Here is a 24,422-nt window from a genome sequence, read left to right on the forward strand (position 1 = left end):
CTGAGGCACAAGAATTGCTTGAACCCGGGAGGCAGAGGATGCAGTGAGCCAAGATCGCATCACTTCATTCCAGCCTGGGTGATAGAGTGAGACTCTCTCTTTTTTTTTTTTTTTAGATGGAGTCTCGCTCTGTTGCCCAGTCTGGAGTGCAGTGGCGCAATCTTGGCTCACTGCAACCTCCACCTCCCAGGTTCAAGTGATTCTCCTGCCTCAGCCTCTTGAGTATCTGGGATTACAGGTATGCACCACCACGCCCGGCTAATTTTGTATTTTTGGTAGAGACAGGGTTTCTCCATATTGGTCAGGCTGGTCTCAAACTCGCAACCTCAGGTGATCCACCCGCCTTGGCCTCCCAAAGTGCTGGGATTACAGGCGTGAGCCACCGTGCCCGGCCTTATTTTTTGTATTTTTATTAGAGACGGGGTTTCGCCATGTTGGCCAGGTTGGTCTCGAACTTCTGACCTCAGGTGATCGACCCGCCTCAGCCTCCCAAATTGCTGGGATTACAGGTGTGAGCCACCACATCTGGCCAAGGCTCTGTTTCCAAAAAAAAAAAAAAAAAGCCAGGGGCTGGGCGCAGTGGCTCACGCCTGTAATCCCAGCACTTTGGGAGGTCAAGGCGGGTGGATCACGTGGTCCGGAGATCGAGACCTTCTTGGCTAACACGGTGAAAATCTGTCTCTACTAAAAATACAAAAAATTAGCCAGGCATGGTGGTGGGGGTTTGTAGTCCCAGCTACTTGGGAGGCTGAGGCAGGAGAATGGCGTGAACCCAGGGGCGGAGCTTGCAGTGAGCCAAGGTCACCCCGCTGCACTCCAGCCTGGGCGACAGTGTGAGACTCTGTCTCAAAAAAAAAAAAGCCAGGGTGAGGCGCACACCACTAAGCCTGAGAGCTGTCCACACTCCATGCTCACATTCCACTCAGCTCTAGCCACCCTCCTAATCTTGCATCTTGGGCTTTGGTCTCACTGACACATTCCGTTAGACCTGTGGGCCTTTGCACACACTACACTTCTGCTTGAAATCCCTCAGTGGCTCCTGTTATTTATTTATTTTTTGAGACGGAGTCTCACTCTGTCGCCCGGGCTGGAGTGCAGTGGCACGATCTCGGCTCACTGCAAGCTCCACCTCCTGGGTTCACGCCATTCTCCTGCCTCAGCCTCCCGAGTAGCTGGGACTACAGGCGCCCGCCACCACACCCAGCTAATTTTTTGTATTTTTAGTAGAGATGGGGTTTCACCATGTTAGCCAGGATGGTCTCGATCTCCTGACCTCGTGATCTGCCCGCCTCATCCTCCCAAAGTGCTGGGATTACAGGCATGAGCCACCGCACCTGGCCTCCTGTTACTTTTTTGACAGGCCACTTTTTGCTAGGATCTGCAACGTGCTGCATGGCCTGGCCCAGCTTACCTCACTCGACTGCCTCAAGGTTTGTACACCAGGCAAATTTCTCTCCTTGAAAGAGATCCCTACACTCTTCACCTGGATCCCTCACATCTCAGCTCAAATAAAATTTCTCCCCAGCTGACCAGACCCCTCGCCGAGACCTATGAATCTCTCCTTTGAATTCCTTGTCCCAGTGCCAGTTTTACACTTATCTAATAACAGGATTGTCCCGAGTCTTTTTTTTTTTTTTTTTTTTTTTGAGACGAAGTCTGGCTCTGTCGCCCAGGTTGGAGTGCAGTGGTGCAATCTTGGCTCACTACAACCTCTGCCTCCCAGGTTCAAGCAATTCTCCTGCCTCAGCTGCCCAGCTAATTTTTTATATTTTTAGTAGAGACAGGGTTGCGCCATGTTGGCCAGGCTGAACTTGAACGCCTGACCTCAAGTGATCCACCTGCCTTGGCCTCCCAGAGTGCTGAGATTACAGGCTTGAGCCACTGAGCCTGGTCACCTGGGTCTGTTTTTATTCATCATTGTATCCCTCTGCTTAGGACAGGCATGGGATTATAAATACTTGCTGAACGAATGAACAAGCCCCTCAATATGCAGATAGGACGAGACTGAGATAGATGATGCCACTTGCTTGTCACAGCGCAAATCAAGAACTGGGGTCTTTTGATTCTACCTCAGCTCTTTCCATTAAACTTCCCTCATTCCTGTGTTCCCTTCTGTCTTAGTGGAGATCTCAAAACTAATTCTAGATTCCTTGGCTGCCAAGGTCAGTGACTCGTCCTACTACTGAAACCCAGCTGGAGGCCCCTTGGTGTTTGATATCACCAACAGAATATCCTTCATGAGTGTCACCACTGGCATCAGGAGGTTCTGGGGAAAGTGAAACCCTTCAGCATCCTTGTCCTGATGGTCGGCCACAAGAGTGACCTGTTGGTGAGCACTGGATGACACCACAGGGAAAGAAGCTGGCTGCCTCTTTGGGGCATCGAAACTTCAGCCAAGAGCAACAGTAACATTAGCACAGCCTCTGAGGACCTCACTCAATATATCTGTGAGACTGTGAAGTGGGGGACATGGAATCTAACCCAGGGTGGGAGGGAGTTTTGAAATGCAGGATCTCATCCTGGGCCAAGCTTCAGGACGCAGAGGACCGAAGCAGATCAAGGTGGCTGTGCCTGTGCTAGTGACCCTTGGGTAGGACAGCCATCCTCCCTAGAGCCCACAGAACTCTCACAATCCACAAGGGCCATGCTGGGCCCAGGACAGGATGATGCTAGGTGCCACTGAAGGACATAACCCTGAGGTCTGGAAGGCGCCTGGTTTCTTCTGCATGATGGTGAAAACAGCAGGATCAAAGATACCAGCAACTAAGAAGAGATGGGCACCTGCACAGACATGCCTATCCTGAGGACAGGCGCCTACTCCCATCCTTTCTCGGGGACAGGGATAAATACAGCTTTCTCTAGGAGTTCCAGAAGAGCAGGTCAAAAAGGGTTTTTAGGCTGGGCGCGGTGGCTCACGCTTGTAATCTCAGCACTTTGGGAGTGCGAGACCTGTCTGACCAACACAGTGAAAACCCCGTCTCTAGTAAAAATACAAAAATTATCTGGGAGTGGTGGCAGGTGCCTGTAATCCCAGCTACTTGGGAAGCTGAGGCAGGAGAATGGCTTGAACCTGGGCGGCGGAGGTGGCAGTGAGCCAAGATCGCGCCACTGCACTCTAGCCTGGGTGACAGAGCTAGACTCCGTCTCAAAAAAAAAAATTTAAAAACCAAAAAGGGTTTTTAGGCATATAACATTGCCAAAACAAGGATGCCTCTTCAGTTGAGGGCCGTGAGAGAAGGTCACCCTACTCAATTCTTACGGCAGAGAAGCTGGACTCAAAACTCCTGCTGATGTTATGGCCTCCCTTGGAGTAAAAGAATGGAAAATCCCTGAGTTTTTCTCAAACACCAAAATGAATCATGATGCTGCCACCTGCTGACTAGAGAGCTACAATCCAGGCTTGCTTGTCCTGACTCCCTCTGGGATTTCAAAGGTATCCTGTCTTTTGATTAATAACTTCTTTATTCTGAAAAAGCAAATGAAAGTCATATTCATATAAACACTGACATTACAAAGTACAGGGAAAAGGGGAAGGGAGAAGGAAACAAAACCCTTTACAAATCCTGCTAATACTGTCTTACCCCAAAAGACCATAATACTTTGTCCCATATTCAGTCACTTATATAATAAACCACAAATAAAATCTTCTCTGGAAGATACACTGCTCCTCTTTGAGATGGCAGGGAAAAGGGACCGGAAGTTGGGGTAGGAGGCTTTATTCTTTTGGCAGATCCTCTCAGTCATTATAGATATTGCTGCACTGTTAATAAAAAATATATGCTTCTCTGTAAAGCATTAAAAAAAAAAAAATCCAAGGATGAGATGGCTGAGTTCTCAGCTCAAGTATCTCCAAATACATTGCTGTCCATTCCCTGACCTCTCCTTGTGTTATTTCTTGGTTGTTTTCCGGATCAATGCCATTCTCTGAAAGGAGAGACAAATAAGCAGTTATACAGCAGCAGCTGGAGTCAGGAGCTTTCTGGAACATTCTGTGTGGCTAGCAGGCCTCATGGTCCACACTGTAGGCCGCAGCCCTCAGAGACCTGCAGTCACAAGGCATCTCAGTAGATTCCTTTTAACCAGAGAGCAGTCTGCAAGGCCCCAAGAGATGTTTAGATGGGCTAGTGGACCCATTTCATCCACCAAACTGCTCCAGGCTAGCAGAATGGCAAAAAAGTTAAAAGCAGGAGAAAGTGACAGCTCTTGAGTTTTGGGGACTTAGAGGATAAGCTGGCAAAGCATGTGTTTTCTTTCTTTCTTTCTTTTTTTGAGATGGAATCTCGCTCTGTTGCCCAGGCTGGAGTGCAGTGGCATGATTTCAGCTCACTGCAACCTCCGCCTCCTAAGTTCAAGTGATTCTCCTGCCTCAGCCTCCCCAGTAGCTGGGATTACAGGCACGTGCCACCACGCCTGGCTAATTTTTGTATTTTTAGTAGAGACAGGGTTTCACTACGTTGGCCAGGCTGGTCTCAAACTCCTAACCTCAAGTGATCCACCAGCCTCGGCCTCCCAAAGTGCTAGGATTACAGGCATGAGCCACTGCGCCTAGCCAAGCATGTGTTTTCTGGGGTCCCCTGACCCCAATCTTTTCTCCGATGATGGACACAATAGGGAAAGGGCCTCAATTTCAAAGTGTTGCCACACACAAAGGGAGCTGACATTTCACACCTCATGACCTGCATTGAAGGGAAACTGAAGACTAACAACTTCTACCACAGTCCATCATGGAAACACTCAGATCACAGGTTTCATGATCTGAATTCTTTTACTATTACTAGCTACTAGCCAAATTAACAACTTGCTTTGTTCATTCTTTTTGACCAAATACCAATATTATGGCATTTGTTGACTAAATAAATAGGGCTGAAAATGGTTAACTTGGGAGCGCAAAGTGACAGTCCATTGTTTGGAGGGACTCTCTTCTGAACAGTGCAATCTTTCCATTCAGGAAACTGGTGGCTTCCCTGTAGGGCTTGCTTCATGAGCTCTACAAACACCTACTTCAGAGATACCAGGCTATGGCGAAGCAGGGACACTCAACCAGGACTGCCCAGTTGTGCCTGCTAAGCTTGGAAAAAGCTCACGTTTGAAATCAGAGTAGCCACTTAAGACAGAAAGGATAACAGCCTTGTCAGAGGGAGGCCAGCACTGCTGTTGGACTGACCAAAGATGGGGATGACTTGCTCCACAGCAGAAGTGGTATTCTCTTTTTTTTTTTTTTTTTTTCGGAGACAGAGTCTCCCGCTCTCACCCAGGCTGGAGGGCAGTGGCGCAATCTCGGCTCGCTGCAAGCTCCACCTCCTGGGTTCACGCCATTCTCCTGCCTCAGCCTCTCCGAGTAGCTGGGACTACAGGCGCCCGCCACCACGCCTGGCTAATTTTTTGTATTTTTAGTAGAGACGGGGTTTCACCGTGGTCTCGATCTCCTGATCTCGTGATCCGCCCGCCTCGGCCTCCCAAAGTGCTGGGATTACAAGCGTGAGCCACCGCGCCCGGCCCAGAAGTGGTATTCTCACACTGACTCCTAGGTTCCTTGTTCAGAGGGAACCTTGTTCAAAGGTAAAACCAGGACACAGGCCAGAATGTCCAGCACGGCAGCCTGGATACTACCTCTCAGAACAAGTACAGCACATTTTTGCTTTCTTTAACCTGCCCTCTCTTCGTAGGACCATATATGGTGTTGCAATCAGCAACAATGAAGGAAGATTTCATTAAGGAGGTATGGTGGGGCGAGCTCCATCCATATTAGAAGAACCCAGAATCAACAGCTTTAAGTGACACTCAACAGAGTTACGAGAAAAAACAGACCACATGCGGGAACAGCACAGCACCATGTGAATATCTTACTGAACTCCCGGAGACTGCTGCTGCCTCTTGCCCTCTCTGACCCTTGATCCAGAGAGTGAAGTTTGCTGTGTGGGGGAAGTGAGACCCCCTAGAAGGTAGCTGTGTGTATCCACTCTGAGACGTAACTCAAGGAATCAGCCCTGGCTGTCCCCAGGGCTCTGGCATTTCCTCACCTGTTTGTGAGCTTCTGTGGTGCAAGCTTTTTTGTAGGGTCGGATTTCTTCAGAGCCAAATCCTGGGATCCACATGTTCCACTGGCGCTCTGCAAGGAAGAAGCCAGCACAGAGATAAACATACCAAGAAGGCAGTACCAGGAGTGCAATGTGACCCCCTTGGATCAGGGAGGATGAATGTGGGCGTCTGGCTACTAACTAACTGCATAGAGGGATTCTATTACAAATGGGGAAAATGGACATGGCTTTTCCAAGGTTTTTTCTTTTTTTTTGGAGACAGGGTCTTCCCACTCTGTCACTCAGAGTGGGGTGCAGTGGCACAATCTTGGCTCACTACAGCCTTGACTGCCCCAGCACAAGCGATCTTCCCATCCTGGCCTCCCAAGCAGCTGGGACTACAGGCGCATGCCACCATGGCCAGCTAATATTTCTTATTTCTTATATTTATTTCTTTCTTTAAGACTGAGTTTTGCTCTTGTTTTTTTTTTTTTTTTTTTTTTTTTTGAGACGGAGTCTCGCTCTTTCGCCCAGGCTGGACTGCAGTGGCACTATCTCGGCTCACTGCAAGCTCCGCCTCCTGGGTTCACGCCATTCTCCTGCCTCAGCCTCCCGAGTAGCTTGGAGTACAGGCGCCCGCCACTGCGCCCAGCTAATTTTTTGTATTTTTAGTAGAGACGAGGTTTCACCGTGTTAGCCAGGATGGTCTCGATCTCCTGACCTCGTGATCCACCCGCCTCGGCTTCCCAAAGTGCTGGGATTACAGGCGTGAGCCACCGCACCCGGCCGAGTTTTGCTCTTGTTGCCCAGGCTGGAGTGCAATGCCACAATCTCGACTCACTGCAACCTACCAGGCTTCAACACTGAATACGCCACAGGCTCATTTGCCAGGTTCAAGCAATTCTCCTGCCTCAGCCTCCTTTGTAGCTGGGATTACAGGTGTGTGCCACCATGCCTGGCTTTTTCTTTTTTCTTTTTTGGAGATGGAGTCTCACTCTGTTGCCCGGGTTGGAGTGCAGTGGCGCGATCTCGGCTCACTGAAACCTCTGCCACCTGGGTTCAAGCGATTCTCCTACCTCAGACTCCCGAGTAGCTGGGATTACAGGCATCTGCCACCGCACCCGGCTAATTTTTGTATTTTTAGTAGAGATGGGGGTTCACCATCTTGGTTAGGCTGGTCTTGAACTCCTGACCTCGTGATCCACCTGCCTCGAACTGCCAAAGTTCTAGGATTACAGGCATGAGACACTGTACCTGACCCCAGCTAATTTTTGTATTTTTAGTAGAAACGGGGTTTCACCATGTTGGCCAGGCTGGTCTCGAACTCCTGACCTCAGGTGATCTGCCCGCCTCAGCCTCCCAAAGTGCTGGGATTACAGGTGTGAGCCACTGCGCCTGGCTGTTTATTTCTATTTTTTGTAGAGAGGGGGTCTTGTTATGTTGAACTTTTGGGCTCAAGCACATCCTCCTGCCTCAGCCTCCCAAAGTGTTGGTATTACAGGCATCGGCCACCATGCCTGGCTTCCTCCAAGGTTTCTAAAGGACAAAATTCAAGCTTCTTGCAAAGAAAAAGAGGTAATTTAGTCAAAGCTGTGAATGCTGAGCCCTGAGGTTTCCATGCAGCTTATCCAATCCACAGAAAATAAATATCATTTATTTCTTTAGTTATCTTAATCCTAAACTCAAAGTAACCCCTCTCACACCTAAGGGACATGAAGGCACTTCAAGCATTCTGGAATTAAGAGCCAAAGCTGAGGTCTGCTGCTTCACTGAGCAGCTGTATGACGCTGGGTCCCAGTTTCTTCATTTTTTATGTAGCCGTAACAACAGTAATAACCACTGACAGGGTGGTTGGGGCATTCAGTGACATAATGCATGTGAAGTATTCAGCCCAGAGCCTAGGATAAACATATAGGTATGGATATAGAGAGAGGTATGTCCACACCACAGTTCCATGCCCTGGTGCCCCTGGATATTATCTTCCTTATAAGATTATCACAAGAAGTTCCCAGAGGACAAGGACTTTGTTTATTCCTCTTTGACAGTAACTGGCATAGGGGCATGGCCCCCTAAACTCACGTATAAAGGTGTATGTTACTTTTAGCAAACCACTGGCATAAGCCACAACACCTGGCCCAATATTTCTTTGAAAACAGAATGTCTGAAACCTTCTGCTAACAATTTATGTTATTAGTATTTGAAAGTGACACTGGCCAGATGTGGTGGCTCATTCCTGTAATCTCAGCACTTTGGGAGGCCAAGACGGGAGGACTGCTTGAGGCCAGGAGTTCAAGACCAGTGTAGGCATAATAGTGAGACTGCATTGTTACTAGAAATAAAAATATTAGCTGGGCGGGGAGTGGTGGGTCACGCCTGTAATCCCAGCACTTCGGGAGGCCAAAGTGGGCAGATCACCTGAAGGCAGGAGTTCAAGACCAGTCTGGCCAACATGGCGAAACCTGGTGTCTACTAAAAATTCAAAAAATTAGTCAGGCATGGTGGCAGGTGCCTATAATCCCAGCTACTTGGGAGGCTGAGGCAGGAGAATCTCCTGAACCCAGGAGGCGGAGGTTGCAGTGAGCTGAGATGGCACCACTGCACTCCAGCCTAGGTGACAGAGCGAGACTCCATCTCAAAAAGAAAACTTTTTTTTTAGCTGTATGTGGTGGTGTGCACTTGTAGTCCCAACTACTTGGGAGTCTAAGGCAGGAGGATCACTTGAGCCCAGGAGACAGAAGATGCAGTGAGCCATAATCACACCACCTGCACTGCAGCCTGGGTGACAGAGGAAGATCCTGCCTCAAAAGAAAACAAAAAGGGCCAGGCATGATGATTCACACCTCTAATCCCACCACTTTGGGAGGCTGAGGCGGCTGGATCACTTGAGGCCAGGAATTCAAGAGTAGCCTGGACAACATGGTGAAACCCCCTATCTACTAAAAATACAAAAATTAGCCAAGAGTGATGGTGAGTGCCTATAATCTCAGCTACAAGGAACAAGAATCCCTTGAACAGCCGGGCGCGGTGGCTCATGCCTGTAATACGAGCACTTTGGGAGACCAAGGCTGGCAGATCAAAAAGTCAGGAATCGAGACCATCCTGGCTAACACAGTGAAACCCAGTCTCTACTGAAAATACAAAAAAAAAAAAAAAAAAAAAAAAAAAAAAAAAATAGCCGGGCATGGCGGCGGGCGCCTGTAGTCCCAGCTACTCGGAAGGCTGAGGCAGGAGAATGGCGTGAACCTGGGAGGCAGAGCTTGCAGTGAGCCAAGATTGCGCCACTGCACTCCAGCGTGGGCAACAGAGCAAGGCTCTATCTCAAAAAAAATCCCTTGAACTCGGGTGGTGGAGGTTGCAGACAGTTTATTCTCTAGGAATTGAACTTTACAGTCAACAAAAAGTAGATAAAGTGAGGCTGGGCGCGGTGGCTCACGCCTGTAATCCCAGCACTTTGGGAGGCCGAGGCGGGCAGATCACGAGGTCAGGAGATCGAGACCATCCTGGCGAACACAGTGAAACCCCGTCTCTACTAAAAATACAAAAAATTAGCCGGGCGAGGTGGCAGGCGCCTGTAGTCCCAGCTACTCTGGAGGCTGAGGCAGGAGAATGGCGTGAACCCTGGGGGGCGGAGCCTGCAATGAGCCGAGATCGCGCCATTGCACTCCAGCCTGGGCGACAGCGAGACTCTGTCTCAAAAAAAAAAAAAAAAAAGTAGATAAAGTGTGCACAGTCACTTTAAAGAAAGAGAGCAGGCCGGGTGTGGTGGCTCAGGGCTGTAATCCCAGCACTTTGGGAGGCCAAGGTGGGCAGATTGCCTGAGCTCAGGAGTTGGAGACCAGCCTGGGCAACACAGTGAAAACCTGTCCCGACTAAAAATACAAAAAATTAGCTGGGCATGGTGGTGTGTGCCTGTGGTCCCAGCTACTCGGGAGGCTGAAGCAGGAGAATCGCTTGAACCCGGGAGGCACAGGTTGCAGTGAGCAGAGATTGCGCCACTGCATTCCAGCCTGGGTGACAGACTGAGACTCTGTCTCAAAGTAAATAAATAAATAAATAAAATACAAAAAATTAGCCAGGCGTGGTGGAGGGCGCCTATGTAATCCCAGTTACTCCGAAGGCTGAGGCAGGAGAATCGCTTGAACCTGGAAGGCAGAGGTTGCAGTGAGCCGAGGTCACACCCTTGCATTCCAGCCTGGGCAAAAAGAGTGAAATTCCGTCTCAATAAATAAATAAATAAATAATAAAGAGAGCAGCTACCACACATGAATACATACATGTATGTGTGTCTACGTACGTAACTGTGTATACCTATGTGCGTTACATGTGTACACATCTATCTTATGTAATCTTTTTTATTTATTTATTTTTTGAGACTGAGTTTCGCTCTTGTTGCCCAGGCTGGAGTGCAATGGCATGATCTCAGCTCACTGCAACCTCCACCTCCTGGGTTCAAGCAATTCTCGTGCCTCAGCCTCCCAAGTAGCTGGGATTACAGGCATGCGCCACCACGTCTGGCTAATTTTGTATTTTTAGTAGAGGCAGGGTTTCTCCACGTTGGTCAGGCTGGTCTCGAACTCCTGACCTCAAGTGATCTGCCTGCCTCGGCCTCCCAAAGTGCTGGGATTACGGGCGTGAGCCACCACGCCCGGCCTATATAATCTTAATATAATAGCAACAACAATCATTTAGTGAATGAAATGTAGTAAATGCATGGTCAAAGCAACATTGTGCAAAGCATTCTATGTAAATTATCTCATTTAACTTTAACTTTTTTTTTTTTTTGAGATGGGCTACTGCTCTGTCACCCAGGCTGGAGTGCAGTGGTGCGATCTTGGCTCACTGCAACCTCTGCCTCCTGGATTCAAGCGATTTTCGTGGCTCAGCCTCTGGAGTAGCTGGGACTACAGGCGTGCACCACCATGCCCAGCTAAGTTTTGTATTTTTGGTAGAGATGGGGTTTCACCATGTTGGCCAGGCTGGTCTCAAACTCCTGACCTCAGGTGACCCACCCACCTTGGCCTCCCAAAGTTCTGGGATTACAGGCGTGAGCCACCACGCCTGGCCGATTTATTTTTTGATTATGTATGTATTTACTTATTTATTTATTTAGAGACAGGGTCTTACTCTGTCACTCAGGCTAGAGTGCAGTGGCATGATAGCTCACTGCAGCCTTGACCTCCCGGGCTCAAGTGATCCTCCTGTCTTAGCCTCCCGAGTAGCTGGGACTACAGGTGCACTCCACCTGCCTGGCTAATTTTTAAATCTTTTGTAGAGATGAGGTCTCACTATGTTAACCAGGCTAGTCTCGAACTCCTGGGCTGAAGCGATCCTCCTGCCTCAGCTTCCCAAAATGCTGGAGTTACAGGTGTGAGCCACCATGCCAGGCCACTAGTGGTGGTTGTAAAACATGTCTATAAATTCCTTTACACTCCTGCTATCAAGAGGTGGAGTCAGCCGGGCGTGGTGGCTCACACCTGTAATCTCGGCACTTTGGGAGGCTGAGCGGGGAGGATAACGTGGTCAGGAGTTTGAGACCAGCCTGGCCAATATGGTGAAACCCCATCTCTACTAAAAATACAAAAATTAGCTGGGCATGGTGGCATGTGCCTGTAGTCCCAGCTACTCAGGAGGCTGAGGCAGAAGAATCCCTTGAACCTGGGAGGCAGAGGTTGCAGTGAGCCAAGATTGCACCACCGCGTTCCAGCCGGGGCGACAGAGTGAGACTATCTCAAAAAAAAAAAAAAAAAAAAAAAAAAGAGGTGGGGTCTGTGTTCCCTCCCGCCGAACCTGGACAGGTTTCTGACTGCCTCAAAGGATAGAATTCGCCAGGAGTGATGCCGAAGACTGCGTTAGAAAAGGCCATGAAGTTTTCTGCCAGGTGCTCATGGGGTGTTAGTTCTGGGAGCCTTTAGCTTCCATATAAGAAGTGTAGCTATCCTGGGACTGCTAAAGGATGAGACCATATAGAGAGACAGTGGGTGGGGAAGATGGGAAGGTTAGGATTGGGGAACGTGAAGTGGAATGGGAGGGTTGGGAGGGACAGAGGGAGACACCTGCAGAATCCCAGCTTTTTCAGTGTTCTTAGACCAGGCATCAGACACGGAAGATATGAAGCCTTCTGTTATGGATTATTTAAATGCGTCCCTAAAAAAGATATGTTGCAGTCTTAACCTTAAGTACCTCCAGAATATGATCTTATTTGGAAATAGGGATGTTGCAGATGAAATTGGTTAAAATGAGATCGTATTGGAGTAGGGTTAGCGCTTAATCCAATATGACTGGTGTCCTCTGAGAAGAAAAGAAGAGACACAGAGACAGAGACACAGAGGGAAAAGGCCATGTAAAGACCGAGGCAAAAGTTGGATTTCTGTAGCTACAAGCCATGGAAAACCAAGGATTGCCAGCCACCATCAGAGGCTAGGAGGAGGCAAGAACAGATTCTTCCCTAGGAGCAGCAGAGGAAGCATGACCCTGCCGACACTTAGATTTCAGATTTCTGGCCTGCAGAACTGTGAGAGAAAATTTTTTCTTGTTTTAAGCTGCCAAGTTTATGGCATTTTGTTAAGATAGCCCTAGGAAACTAGTATGCCTTCCTTCAAGACAATCTCAGGCCCAGCCACTGCCTGACTTAGTAAAACTAGCTGAGCCCAGTCAACCCCCAGATTCATGAATAAAATCAACAACTGTTATTGTGCTAAACCACTGTTTTTGGGATAGTCTGCTACACATTAGTGGATAACCAAAATATCTGTCCTTTTCTTTAGATACCAGCAACATTACCCAAAGTGTGTTATTTACTTTACCTAGACTACCAATGCCTCCCCAAGGCAATAGCTTCTTGACACTGTGAAGGAAGTCTTTCAATAATTAGTCATGGGCTGATCTGCACCGAATCTCATTCATTTGGCCTGTCTCTATAGTTATAGACTGGGCTGGGCATGGTGGCTCATGACTGTAATCCCAGCACTTTGGGAGGCCAAGGCAGGTGGATCACCAGAGGCCAGGAGTACGAGACCAGGCTGACCAACATGATGAAACTCCATCTCTACTGAAAATACAAAAATTAGCCAGGTGTGGTGGTGCAGGCCTGTAGTCCCAGCTACTTAGGAGGCTGAGGCAGGGGAATCACTTGAACCCAGGAGGTGGAGGTTGCTAAGATGGTGTCACTGCACTCTAACCTGGGTGGCAGTGAGACTCGATCAAAAATATATATATATATTTATATATATATATAAATTGTATATAAAGTATTTATATATAAATATATATAAATTATATATAAAATACATATACACACATAAATATATACATATATAAGTATATATACATATATGTAACACAGTTATAGACTGATCTCTTTCTTTTAATCACATTGTATCCAATGCAGAGGGCTGCTTATTCATTTCCAAGTGATTATGGTTATCACTGTTAGCTGAGTATCTCCCAGAAAAACTCAAACTCAAATTTAGTGTCGTTAAGTAGAAAAGGAGAATATAAAATTGTATGTATATTATGATTATAAACTTGGGAAAAAATGCATAAATAGGCTAAAACTCTAAGGGAACACTGAGGAACAGTTTTATTTGAATGGTGAAGACATAACAGTACCTACATTTACTGGATCCTACTTTGTGCAGGCCCTGTGCCAGTCACTTTACAGACATAGTCTATAATTCTCACAATTATTCTGTAAGGAGGATATTATGATTCTCACTTTACAAATAAGGAAACAGACTCTAAGAGACACTAGGTAGGAAAAATAGGCTGATACAGCTGGAAAGTAGCAGAATCTGGTTTCAAACCCATGCCTGGGCTCATTCTCCCTACCATAGACGGATTTCTCTTTTCTATTTGGTGCTGTTATTGAATTAATACATAAATCCCAGTGCCCAAAAGTCTGGTTCTGGCATGAGGGTTCCTCTGACTACACTTTCCCTGGCAGTCCTGAAGAAGCAGTGGAATATATACTTCAGGGAGAAACAACACCACATACCTAAATGCAGCTGGACATCTTTCACCTCCAGGGTGCTGGACTTGCGATGCCGCGCAAGCTGACAGGCTGCTGTCACCACACTCTCGATAAAATCATCAGCAATCTGCAGCAGCATCTGGGGAAGGTAAAGTGGGAAGAGTCAGCACGACATTGGCAGGGTAGGCTCCTGTTGCTGGGACAACTGCTTTCAGCTTGGATTGCATGTTTAGTCAGGCATTCTAGTAGAAGGCTGGAATCAGCATGTGGGCTAAGGTGGGGAAGAGGAATGAGAACGACAAAAGAAATGTTACCCAGGTTGAGTGCAACTCACACCTTTCTGAGCATATACTTTCTACCCAGCAGTGATCAACTATCCCAATCCCTACCCTCCATATCTTTATTAGTGGGAAAATAAAAGTGAATCATTTGAATTCCTCACTCACAGTATCTTAAAAGCACTTTTGTTTCCATTATCTCACTTAGTCCTTACAATAATCCTGTGAAGAAAATGGGACATGGATTTTATTCATTCCATAGAGGATTTCACAGACTCAGAGAGACTAATTTGTTCATGACCATGTAAGTAGAAAGCAGGCGGCCAGGCACAATGGCTCATGCCTGTAATCCAGCAATTTGGGAAGCCGAGTTGGGAGGATCACTTGAGGTCAGAAGTTCGAGACCAGCCCAACAATATTGCGAGAGCCCCATCTGTATTTAAAAATAAATAGGCCGGGCGAGGTGGCTCACGCCTGTAATCTCAGCACTTTGGGAGGCTGAGGCAGGCGAATCACGAAGTCAAGAGATTGAGACCATCCTGACCAACATGGTGAAACCCTGTCTCTACTAAAAATACAAAAATTAGCTGGGCGTGGTGGCACATGCCTGTAGTCCCAGCTACTTGGGAGGCTGGGGCAGGAGAATCACTTGAACCTGGGAGGCGGAGGTTGCAGTGAGCCAAGATCGTGCCACTGTACTCCAGCCTGGCGACAGGGCGAGACTCTGTCTCAAAAAAAAAAAAAATAATAATTTTAAAAAACTAACAAATAAAGAGGCCAGGCATGGTGGCTCACACCTGTAATCCCAGAACTTTGGGAGGCTGAGGTGGGCAGATATTTGAGGTCAGGAGTTCCAGACCAGCCTGACCAACATGGTGAAACCCAGTCTCTAAGGGCCGGGCACAGTGGCTCATGCCTGTAATCCCAGCACTTTGGAAGGCCAACGCAGGTGGATCAACTGAGGTCAGGAGTTTGAGACCAGCCTGACCAACATGGTAAAACCCTGTCTCTACTAAAAATACAAAATTAGCTGGGCATGGTGGCGGGCATCTGTAATCCCAGCTACTCTGGAGGTTGAGGCAGGAGAATCGCTCAAGCCCAGGCAGCGGAGGTTGCAGTGAGCCAAGACTGCACCACTGCACTCCAGCCTGGGTGACAAGGCGAGACAAAAAAAAAAAAGCAAGCAAGCAGAGGAACCAGGATTCCACCTCAAGGGTTCTGAGTCTAAATCTTGAGTTCTTTCCACATCACTATCAATTATTATTGGACTGTGTGAAGAGAAGGATGAGAATTCTGAAGATAAAAATCTATGAGGCCAGGAGCAGTGGCTCACTCCTATAATCCCAGCACTTCGGGAGGCCGAGGCAGATGGTTTGCTTGAGCTCTGGAATTCGAGACTAGCCTGGGCAACATGGATGGCAAAACCCTGTCTCTACAAAAAATACAGAAATTAGCTGGGCTTGGTGGCATGCACTTGTAGTCCCAGCTACTTGGGAGGCTGAAGTGGGAGGCTTGCTTGAGTCCAGTTAGTCAAGACTGCAGTGAGCTGTGATCATGGCACGGCACTCCAGCCTGGGTGACGGACACCTTGTCTCAAAAATAAATAAATAAATAAATTTAGCCAGGTGCGGTGGCTCAAGCCTGTAATCCCAGCACTTTGGGAGGCAGAGGCGGGCGGATCACGAGGTCAGGAGATCGAGACCACGGTGAAACCCCGTCTCTACTAAAAAATACAAAAAATTAGCCGGGCGTGGTGGCGGGCGCCTGTAGTCCCAGCTACTCGGAGAGGCTGAGGCAGGAGAATGGTGTGAACCTGGGAGGCAGAGCTTGCAGTGAGCCGAGATCGCGCCACTGCACTCCAGCCTGGGCGACAGAGCAAGACTCCGTCTCAAAAAAAAAAAAAATAAATAAATAAATAAATAAATTTATATTTTTATATATATATATATGCACACACATGAAAAAACTGAGATTTTTATCAGTCAATATAGTCCCCATGGCTGCTTCTGCTGACAAACAAAAACAAACTAAAATTACAACCATAGATACAAAATTCCTTGTTCTGGTGGACCATTGACACATTGTCATCTTTACTGTGGGAACCAAATGGACACCATCTTAGAGAAAGATTTCTGATTAAACAGCAGATCAACTCCAAAAACGACCTCCTGTCCTTCCCTAATCCCATTAAAATAACAGTTAAAAAAACATTGCCAGGTGCAGTGGCTCATGCCTGTAATCCCAGCACTTTGCGAGGCCGAAGTGGGTGGATGACCTGAGGTCAGGAGTTCGAGACCAGCTTGACCAATATGGTGAAACCCCGTCTCTACTAAAATTACAAAAATTAGCCAGGTGTGGTGGCGTGCGCCTGTAGTTCCAGCTTCTCAGGAGGCTGATGCAGGAGAATCACTTGAACCTGGGAGGCGGAGGTTGCAGTGAGCCAAGATCATGCCGCTGCACTCCAGCCTGGGCAACGGAGCGAGACTCTGTCTCAAAAAAAAAAGAAGCTAAAGGATAAACCCTCAAGATAGGAGATTGGAATTTTCTCTGGAGATACTGAATGATTCCTGAGAAAAGACTTACAGATACTGACATTTAGGGAATCTTCTATTAGGAAGGTTGACTTGTGGACAAATTACTCTGAAGTAAAGTCTTGTGGTCTGCTAGAGTGAACTGAGACCAGCTCATAAAAGCCAACTATGTACCTCTTTTCCCAAGTTTGTATTTAGTGATGTTATGTTGGTAGAAACATCTACACCACAGAAATAATAAAGCACTGCAAATCGGGCATTTTTCTCCAAAGAGCTAGTTGTTAAACATTTACCCATGTATTACTGGGCCAAATCCATCAATTATGCTTCAAATCAGCTTTTCAGTGAGTGATTCTTTAAGAATGAATAGCCAGGGTCAGGCGTAGTGGCTCAGACCTATAATCCCAGCACTTTGGGAGGCCAAGGTGGACAGATCACTTGAGGTCAGAAGTTTGAGACCAGCCTGGCCAACATGGTAAAATCTTGTTACTACTAAAAATACGAAAATTAGTCAGGTATGGTGGCGTGCACCTATAATCCCAGCTACTTGGGAGGCTGAGGTGGGAGAATCACTTGAACCTGGGAGATGGAGTTTGCAGTGAGCTGTTATCGCATCACTGCACTCCAGCCTGGGCGGCTGAGCAAGATTCTGTCTCAAAAAAAAAAAAAAAAAGAAAAACAGTAAGGAAAGTTACATGGGCCAGCAGGCGTGATAGCTCACGCCTGTAATCCCAGCACTTTGGGAGGCTGAGGTGGGTGAATCACCTGAGGTCAGGAGTCCGAGACCAGCCTGGCCAACATGGCAAAACCTCACCTCTACTAAAAATACAAAAATTAGCCAGGTGTGGTGGCACATGCCTATAATCCCAGCTACTTGGGAGGCTGAGGCAGGAGAATCACTTGAACCCCCGGGAGGCAGAGAATGCGGTAAGCTGAGATCCTGCCACTATACTCCAGCCTGGGCAACAGAGCAAGACTGTCTCAAAATAAATAAATAAATAAATAAAAGTTATATGGCACACATGTGAGTGGTGTAAAAAAATCTCATCTACCATAATAGGGAATCAACAGAATCTTTTTTTTTGAGACGGAGTCTCGCTCTGTCGCCCAGGCTGGAGTGCAGTGGTGTGATCTCAGCTCACTGCAAGCTCTGCCTCCCAGGTTCATGCCATTCTCCTGTCTCAACCTCCCTAGCAGCTGGGATTACAGGCACACACCGCCACGCCTGGCGAATTTTTGTATTTTTAGTAGAGAAGGGGTTTCACCGTGTTAGCCAGGATGGTCTCAATCTCCTGACCTTGTGATCCACCCACCTCGGCCTCCCAAAGTCCTGGGATTATGGTGTGAACCACCGCGCCTGGCTGACAGAATCTTATAAAATTGGCCGGGCACAGTGACTCACACCCGTAATCCCAGCACTTTGGGAGGCTGAGGTGGGTGGATCACCTGAGGTCAGGAGTTCGAGACCAGCCTGACTGACATGGAGAAACCCCATCTCTACTAAAAATACAAAAATTAGCCAGGTGTGGTGGTGCATGCCTATAATCCCAGCTACTTGGGAGGCTGAGGCAGGAGAATCGCTTAAACCCGGGAGGCGGAGGTTGCGGTGAGCCAAGATCGCGCCATTGCACTCCAGCCTGGGCATCAAAAGCGAAACTCTGTCTCAAAAAAAAAAAAAGAATATTATAAAATTAATGGGTCAAAGAAATCTCTTTAAGTATATTACTTAGAAATACAGAAGAATGTTACAGAAACAGCTAAAATTGTTGAAAGTGATTGCCTATGAGCAACAGACTATGCCTTTTTTAACAGGCAAAAGTAGCAGCAGTTATTGGGTATAAAGCAAATTCAGATTTGTCTGTGCTCTTATTTTATTTATTTATTGCAGTGGTACAATCTTGGCTTACTGCAACCTCGGCCTTCTGGGTTTAAGAACACTTCAACCTCCCTAGTAGCTGGAACTATAGGTACACACCACCACGCTCAGCTAATTTTTTTTCTTTTTTTTTTTTTTTTTTTGAGACAGAGTCTCGCTCTGTCCCCCAGGCTGGAGTGCAGTGGCATGGTCTCGGCTCACTGCACTCTGCCTCCTGGGTTCACGCCATTCTCTTGCCTCAGCCTCCCGAGTAGCTGGGACTAACAGGCGCCCGCCACCATGCCTGGCTAATTTTTTTTTGTATTTTTAGTAGAGACGGGGTTTCACTATGTTAGCCAGGATGGTCTTGATCTCCTGACCTCGTGATCCACCAGCCTTGGCCTCCCAAAGTGCTGGGATTACAGGAGTGAGCCACTGCGCCTGGCACTCAGCTAATTTTTTAATTTTTTGCAGAGACAAGGTCTCACTATATGGCCTAGGCTGGTCTTGAACCTCTGGGCTCCAGCAATCCTCCTGCTTCAGTCTCTCAAAAGGCATGAGCCACTGCATCTGGCCTGTTTGTGCTCTTAACCACTATGCTATACCAGTTCTCAGGGACCAGTTTCTGGGGTACCCAACCCCGCCTTACCTCCTCCACATCTTCATCCAACTGCTCATTAGGATCCACTTCTCTTACTAAGTCCTGTAATTTCTTCTTGGTCAACACCTAAAGTCAATTGGGAGAAGACTTTTCAACCAGGTGTTAAGAAAACGAAACAAATCATTACCCTGTAATGAAGAAAGGCTGTCAAATTGTTGGTTTTAGTTTCCACTTTCCAATGAGTTCACAGTCTGGCCTACCTGACTATGCTGCTGTAAGACTACACTCTCAAGACAGAAGTAACTTAGGGAAAGGCAGAAAGAGCAGTTTGAAGACAGGCCAGCATCCAGCTGTCAGGCAGTATATTTCAGCCTCATGTCTTTTTCTCACTGTGCCTCTCCAAATGAAGAAATTTGCAATTCTTTGACCACCACAAATTGTCTAAATGCAAGTTTGTTTTTTCTTTTGTTTTGTTTTTGAGATAGAGTCTCGCTCTATTGCCCACTGGAGTGCAGTGGCATGATCATGGCTCAATGCAGCCTTGACTGCCAAGCTCTCCCACCTAAGCTTCCCAGCTAGCTGGGACCATAGGCACGTGCCACCACACCTGGCTTTTTTTTTTTGAGAGACAAGATCTCGCTATGTTGTGCAGCCTGCTCTTGAACTCCTGGCCTCAAGTGATTCTTCCACCTCAGCCTCCCAAAGTGCTGTACATGCTCTTCCTCCCTTCTTCCTTCTTGCTTAGCTCATGGTGCCTCTTTCTGATGCTTTTCCTAGCCCATCCCAGTAAAGGTAACCCCTTACTACCTCCTTTGGCCTCTACTGCATCTTGTGCACCCTTTATCATTGTGCATATTTATATACTTCCCTGTTTCTGACTTAATAGGCTAAAAGCTCCCTGAGGGCAGCCTTCATAAAGGAAATGTCATGTTACATATGTATGCCATTAAAAAGTAATCAAAAGAAAGCCAGGCACAGTGATCTGTGCCTGTAGTCCCAGCTACTCAGGAGGCTGAGGCAGGAGGATCACTTGAGGCCAGGAGTTAGAGACTGCAGTGAGCTATGATTGTGCCACTACGCTGCAGCCTGGGGAACACAGGAAGACCTCATGTCTTTAAAAAAAAAAAAAAAAAAAAGAGCCTGGCACAGTGGCTCACACCTGTAATCCATCACTTTGGAAGGCCGAGGTGGGAGGACTGCCTGAGCCCAGGAGTTCAAAGACCAGCCTGGGCAACATGGCGAGACTGCATCTCTATTTTAAAAAAACATCTAGCCACACGCGGTGGCTCATGCCTGTAATCCCAGCACTTTGGGAGGCTGAGGCGGGTGGATCACAAGGTCAGGAGATCGAGACCTTCCTGGCTAATGCAGTCAAACCCCGTCTCTACTAAAAATACAAAAATTAGCCGGGTGTGGTGGCAGGCGCCTGTAGTCCCAGCTACTCGGGAGGCTAAGGCAGGAGAATGGCGTGAACCCAGGAGGTGGAGCTTGCAGTGAGCCGAGATCTTGCCACTGCCCTCCAGCCTGGACGACACAGCGAGACTCCGTCTCAAAACAAACAAACAAAAAAACAAACAAAAGAAACATCTAAAAAATGGCTGGGTGCAGTGGCTCACGCCTGTAATTCCAGTACTTTGGGAGGCCGAGGTGAGCAGATCACAAGGTCAGAAGATTGAAACCATCCTAGCTAACACAGCGAAACCCTGTCTCTACTAAAAATACAAAAAAAAAATTAGCCAGGCGTGGTGGTGGGCGCCTGTAGTCCCAGCTACTTGGGAGGCTGAGGCAGGAGAATGGCATGAACCCGGGAGGCGGAGCTTGCAGTGAGACGAGATAGTGCCACTGCACTCCAGCCTGGGCAACAGAGTGACACTCCATCTCAAAAAAAAAAAAAAAAAAAAAAAGCCGGGCGCGGTGGCTCACGCTTGTAATCCCAGCACTTTGGGAGGCCGAGGCGGGTGGATCACGAGGTCAGGAGATCGAGACCACGATGAAACCCTGTCTCTACTAAAAATACAAAAAATTAGCCGGGCGTGGTGGCGGGCGCCTGTAGTCCCAGCTACTCGGAGAGGCTGAGACAGGAGAATGGCGTGAACCCGGGAGGCGGAGCTTGCAGTGAGCCGAGATTGCGCCACTGCACTCCAGCCTGGGCGACAGAGCAAGACTCCGTCTCAAAAAAAAAAAAAAAAAAAAAAAAAAAAATCTAAAAAATATATAAAAAATAAATTTTAAAAAAAGAAAAATTTAGGCACTTGATCTCCTCAGTGCCCATTTGAGTCTCTTCCAAGTGTACTTTCCTTTCTTTCCTGCTCTAAACCTTCTAGTAAAATTCCACTTAAAAAAAAAAAAGAGCTAAGTACAGTGGCTCATGCCTGTAATCCTAGCACTTTGGGAGGCTGAGGCGGGTGGATCACCTGAGGTTAGGAGTTTGAAACCTGCCTGACCAACATGGCAAAATCCCGTCTCTACTAAAAATACAAAAATTAGCTGAGCTGGTGGTGGGTGCCTATAATCAACTATTAGGGAGGCTGAGGCAGGAGAATAGCTTGAATTGGGAGGAGGAGGTTGCAGTGAGTCAAGATCATGCCATTGCACTCCATCCTGGGTGACAGAGTGAGACTCTGTCTCAAAAAAAAAAAAAAAAAAGAAAGAGACAGAGACAGAGGAAAAAAAGAAAAACACCAAAAGACATACACTAAAATGCTAACCATGGCTATTTTAGGGTGGTGGCATTAGAATTATGGGCTATTTATTCTTTATGTATTTCTGAAGTTTCTGTGATAAACATGTATAACTTTTGAAATAAGGAAAAAAGAAAAAAAGCTTTTTTTTTGAGACAGAGTCTCGCTCTGTCGCCCAGCCTGGAGTGCAGTGGCGCCATCTCGGCTCACTGCAAGCTCCGCCTCCCGGGTTCACGCCATTCTCCTGCCTCAGCCTCTCCAAGTAGCTGGGACTACAGGCGCCCGCCACCACGCCCGGCTAATTTTTTTGTATTTTTAGTAGAGACGGGGTTTCACCGTGGTCTCGATCTCCTGACCTCGTGATCCGCCCGCCTCGGCCTCCCAAAGTGCTGGGATTACAAGCGTGAGCCACCGCACCCGGCCAATATTTGTTAATGATGTCTCATATCTATCCATTCTTCTTCATTCTATCATTATCACCTAATTTAAGCCTTCACTACATATCTTGATTTATTGCAAAAATCTTAGAATTGGTCATCCACCCAGTCTAACCCCGTTTTCTACCCATCCTGTCCCCTTACTGCCAAGTTAATCCTCTATAGGACACACTATTTTTATTATGTTACTCTTACTCCTTTATTAAATATCTGCAGACTGTATATTGCCTAAAAGTTCCAATGGAAATTTACTAGTACAGGTTCACTATGTTCTGCCCTACCTATACAATTTTAAATTCTGTCTTCTACAACAGACTCCATATTCAACATGGGTTGATATCCTGACTGCCCAACCCGCTCTCATTAATCTTTGCAAGTCCCTCCACTCATTCCCTTGAAATACTGGGCCAAATCATCCATTCCACACAGCCTACAAAAAACAAGTCAAAGGGATTATACTTATTTCTTGTGGCTCTGGAGGGCAGAATCAGAATTATGGGTAGAAAGAATGGAGCAGATTTTAGAATCACTGCAGAAAATTAATAATGGCAGCAATTAGATGAACTAGAAGATGGAATGACTAGAAGCAAGAGTACTTTTATCATAGGAATAATGAATCAATTTATTATTTTATTTAACAACTACATGGTTAACATGTATATAAAGCACTTATCAAAATGAAAGGAAAAAACACCTTTCATAGGCAAGGTATTGTGTTAGTGTGTATGGATGGATGGATGGATGTATATATGCATACACATAACCACATACAACACAGTAATTAATAAACACTGTACATGATAATTTACTAAAGAATGTTCCCAGAGGAGTATATATTCAGGACAACTTGAATCTGTGTCTCCTGAGTTGCGAGGCCTCAAATTTGGCCCAAATAAACTCTCTACTTATATTAAAACAAACAAAAAAAGTTAGAAATCCAAAAGAGGGAAAAGACCTTTTTGGCTAAGAGAAAAAAGCAGCATCTGAGATGGACATCTCTTAAAGTATTACAGGTTGAAATAATAGGTAAGAGGTGGCTACAAAGAAAGAGTAAGAGGATGATACCTGATTGTTTTCAGGGCTAAGACGACCTCCTGTCCCAGGAGTGCCTGGTATCTTTACCACTGTAGTACTATTGGCCATGGAGCCTTGTGGAGGGGTGCTGGCTGGTTCCGGTTTTATGGATGAGAAATTGGAGAGGTTGATTAGGGCTGAGGGGCCAAACTGGTTCATAATCTGCCGAGCTTTGGACTTCAGCTCATAGAGCTTATCGAGATCCTGTTTCTTTTTGGAGCTGTAAGGACCAAGGCCAATTAACTGGAGAAGAAAAGCACAAGAATTAGCTCTAGAAGAATCTGTAATAAAGGATGAATCTTGAGAGTAAAAAGAGGCCTGGTGCAATGGCTCACAACTGTAATCCCAGCACTTTGGGAGGCCAAGGTGGGTAGATCACCTGAGGTCAGGAGTTCAAGACAAGCCTGACCAACATGGTGAAACCCCATCTCTACTAAAAATACAAAAAAAATTGGCTAGGCGTGGTGGCACACGCCTATAATCCCTCCCAGCTACTGGGGAGACTGAGGCAGGAGAATCACCTGAACACGGGAGACAGAGCTTGCAGTGAGCTGAGATCATGCCACTGCACTCCAGCCTGGGCAACAGAGTGAGACTCAGTCCCGCCGCCCTCCCTGCAAAAAAAAAAAAAAAAAAAAAAACACAAAAAACACTTAGCTGGACATGGTAGCATGTAGTCCTAGCTACTCGGGAGGCTAAGGCAGGAGGATTGCCTGAGCCCAAGAAGTTGAGGCTGCAATGAGCCATGATCACACCACTACTGCATTCCATCCTAGGTGACAGAGTGAGACATTATCTAAAAATAAAATGAAATACAATAAACTAGAGGCTGGGCACGGTGGCTCATGCCTGTAATCCCAGCACTTTGGGAGGCCAAGGTGGGTGGATCACCTGAGGTCAGGAGTTTGAGACCAGCCTGACCAACATGGAGAAATCCCAACTCTACTAAAAATACAAAATCAGCTGGGCGTGGTGACAC

The 24,422-nt window shown here is 47.0% G+C and overlaps 1 protein-coding gene across 1 annotated transcript in view; it reads right to left on the bottom strand.

Annotated features, from left to right (window-relative positions):
- Nucleotides 1–3,443: 3,443 nt before the first annotated feature.
- The window catches only part of TAF12 (TATA-box binding protein associated factor 12), a 40,205-nt gene continuing 19,226 nt past the window's right edge, over nucleotides 3,444–24,422 (bottom strand). The window contains exons 2-6 of the mRNA XM_003271712.4: nucleotides 23,435–23,686; nucleotides 19,300–19,377; nucleotides 14,011–14,125; nucleotides 6,021–6,109; nucleotides 3,444–3,924 (exon numbers count right to left, since the gene is read on the bottom strand). Of these exons, the coding sequence (XP_003271760.1) occupies nucleotides 3,889–3,924; nucleotides 6,021–6,109; nucleotides 14,011–14,125; nucleotides 19,300–19,377; nucleotides 23,435–23,602 (486 nt within the window). The 5' untranslated portion in view covers nucleotides 23,603–23,686 and the 3' untranslated portion in view covers nucleotides 3,444–3,888. The remainder of the gene's footprint in view (nucleotides 3,925–6,020; nucleotides 6,110–14,010; nucleotides 14,126–19,299; nucleotides 19,378–23,434; nucleotides 23,687–24,422) is intronic.

This window comes from Nomascus leucogenys, chromosome 24 (genome assembly GCF_006542625.1).
Source record: "Nomascus leucogenys isolate Asia chromosome 24, Asia_NLE_v1, whole genome shotgun sequence".
NCBI classification, from domain to species: Eukaryota; Metazoa; Chordata; class Mammalia; order Primates; family Hylobatidae; genus Nomascus; species Nomascus leucogenys.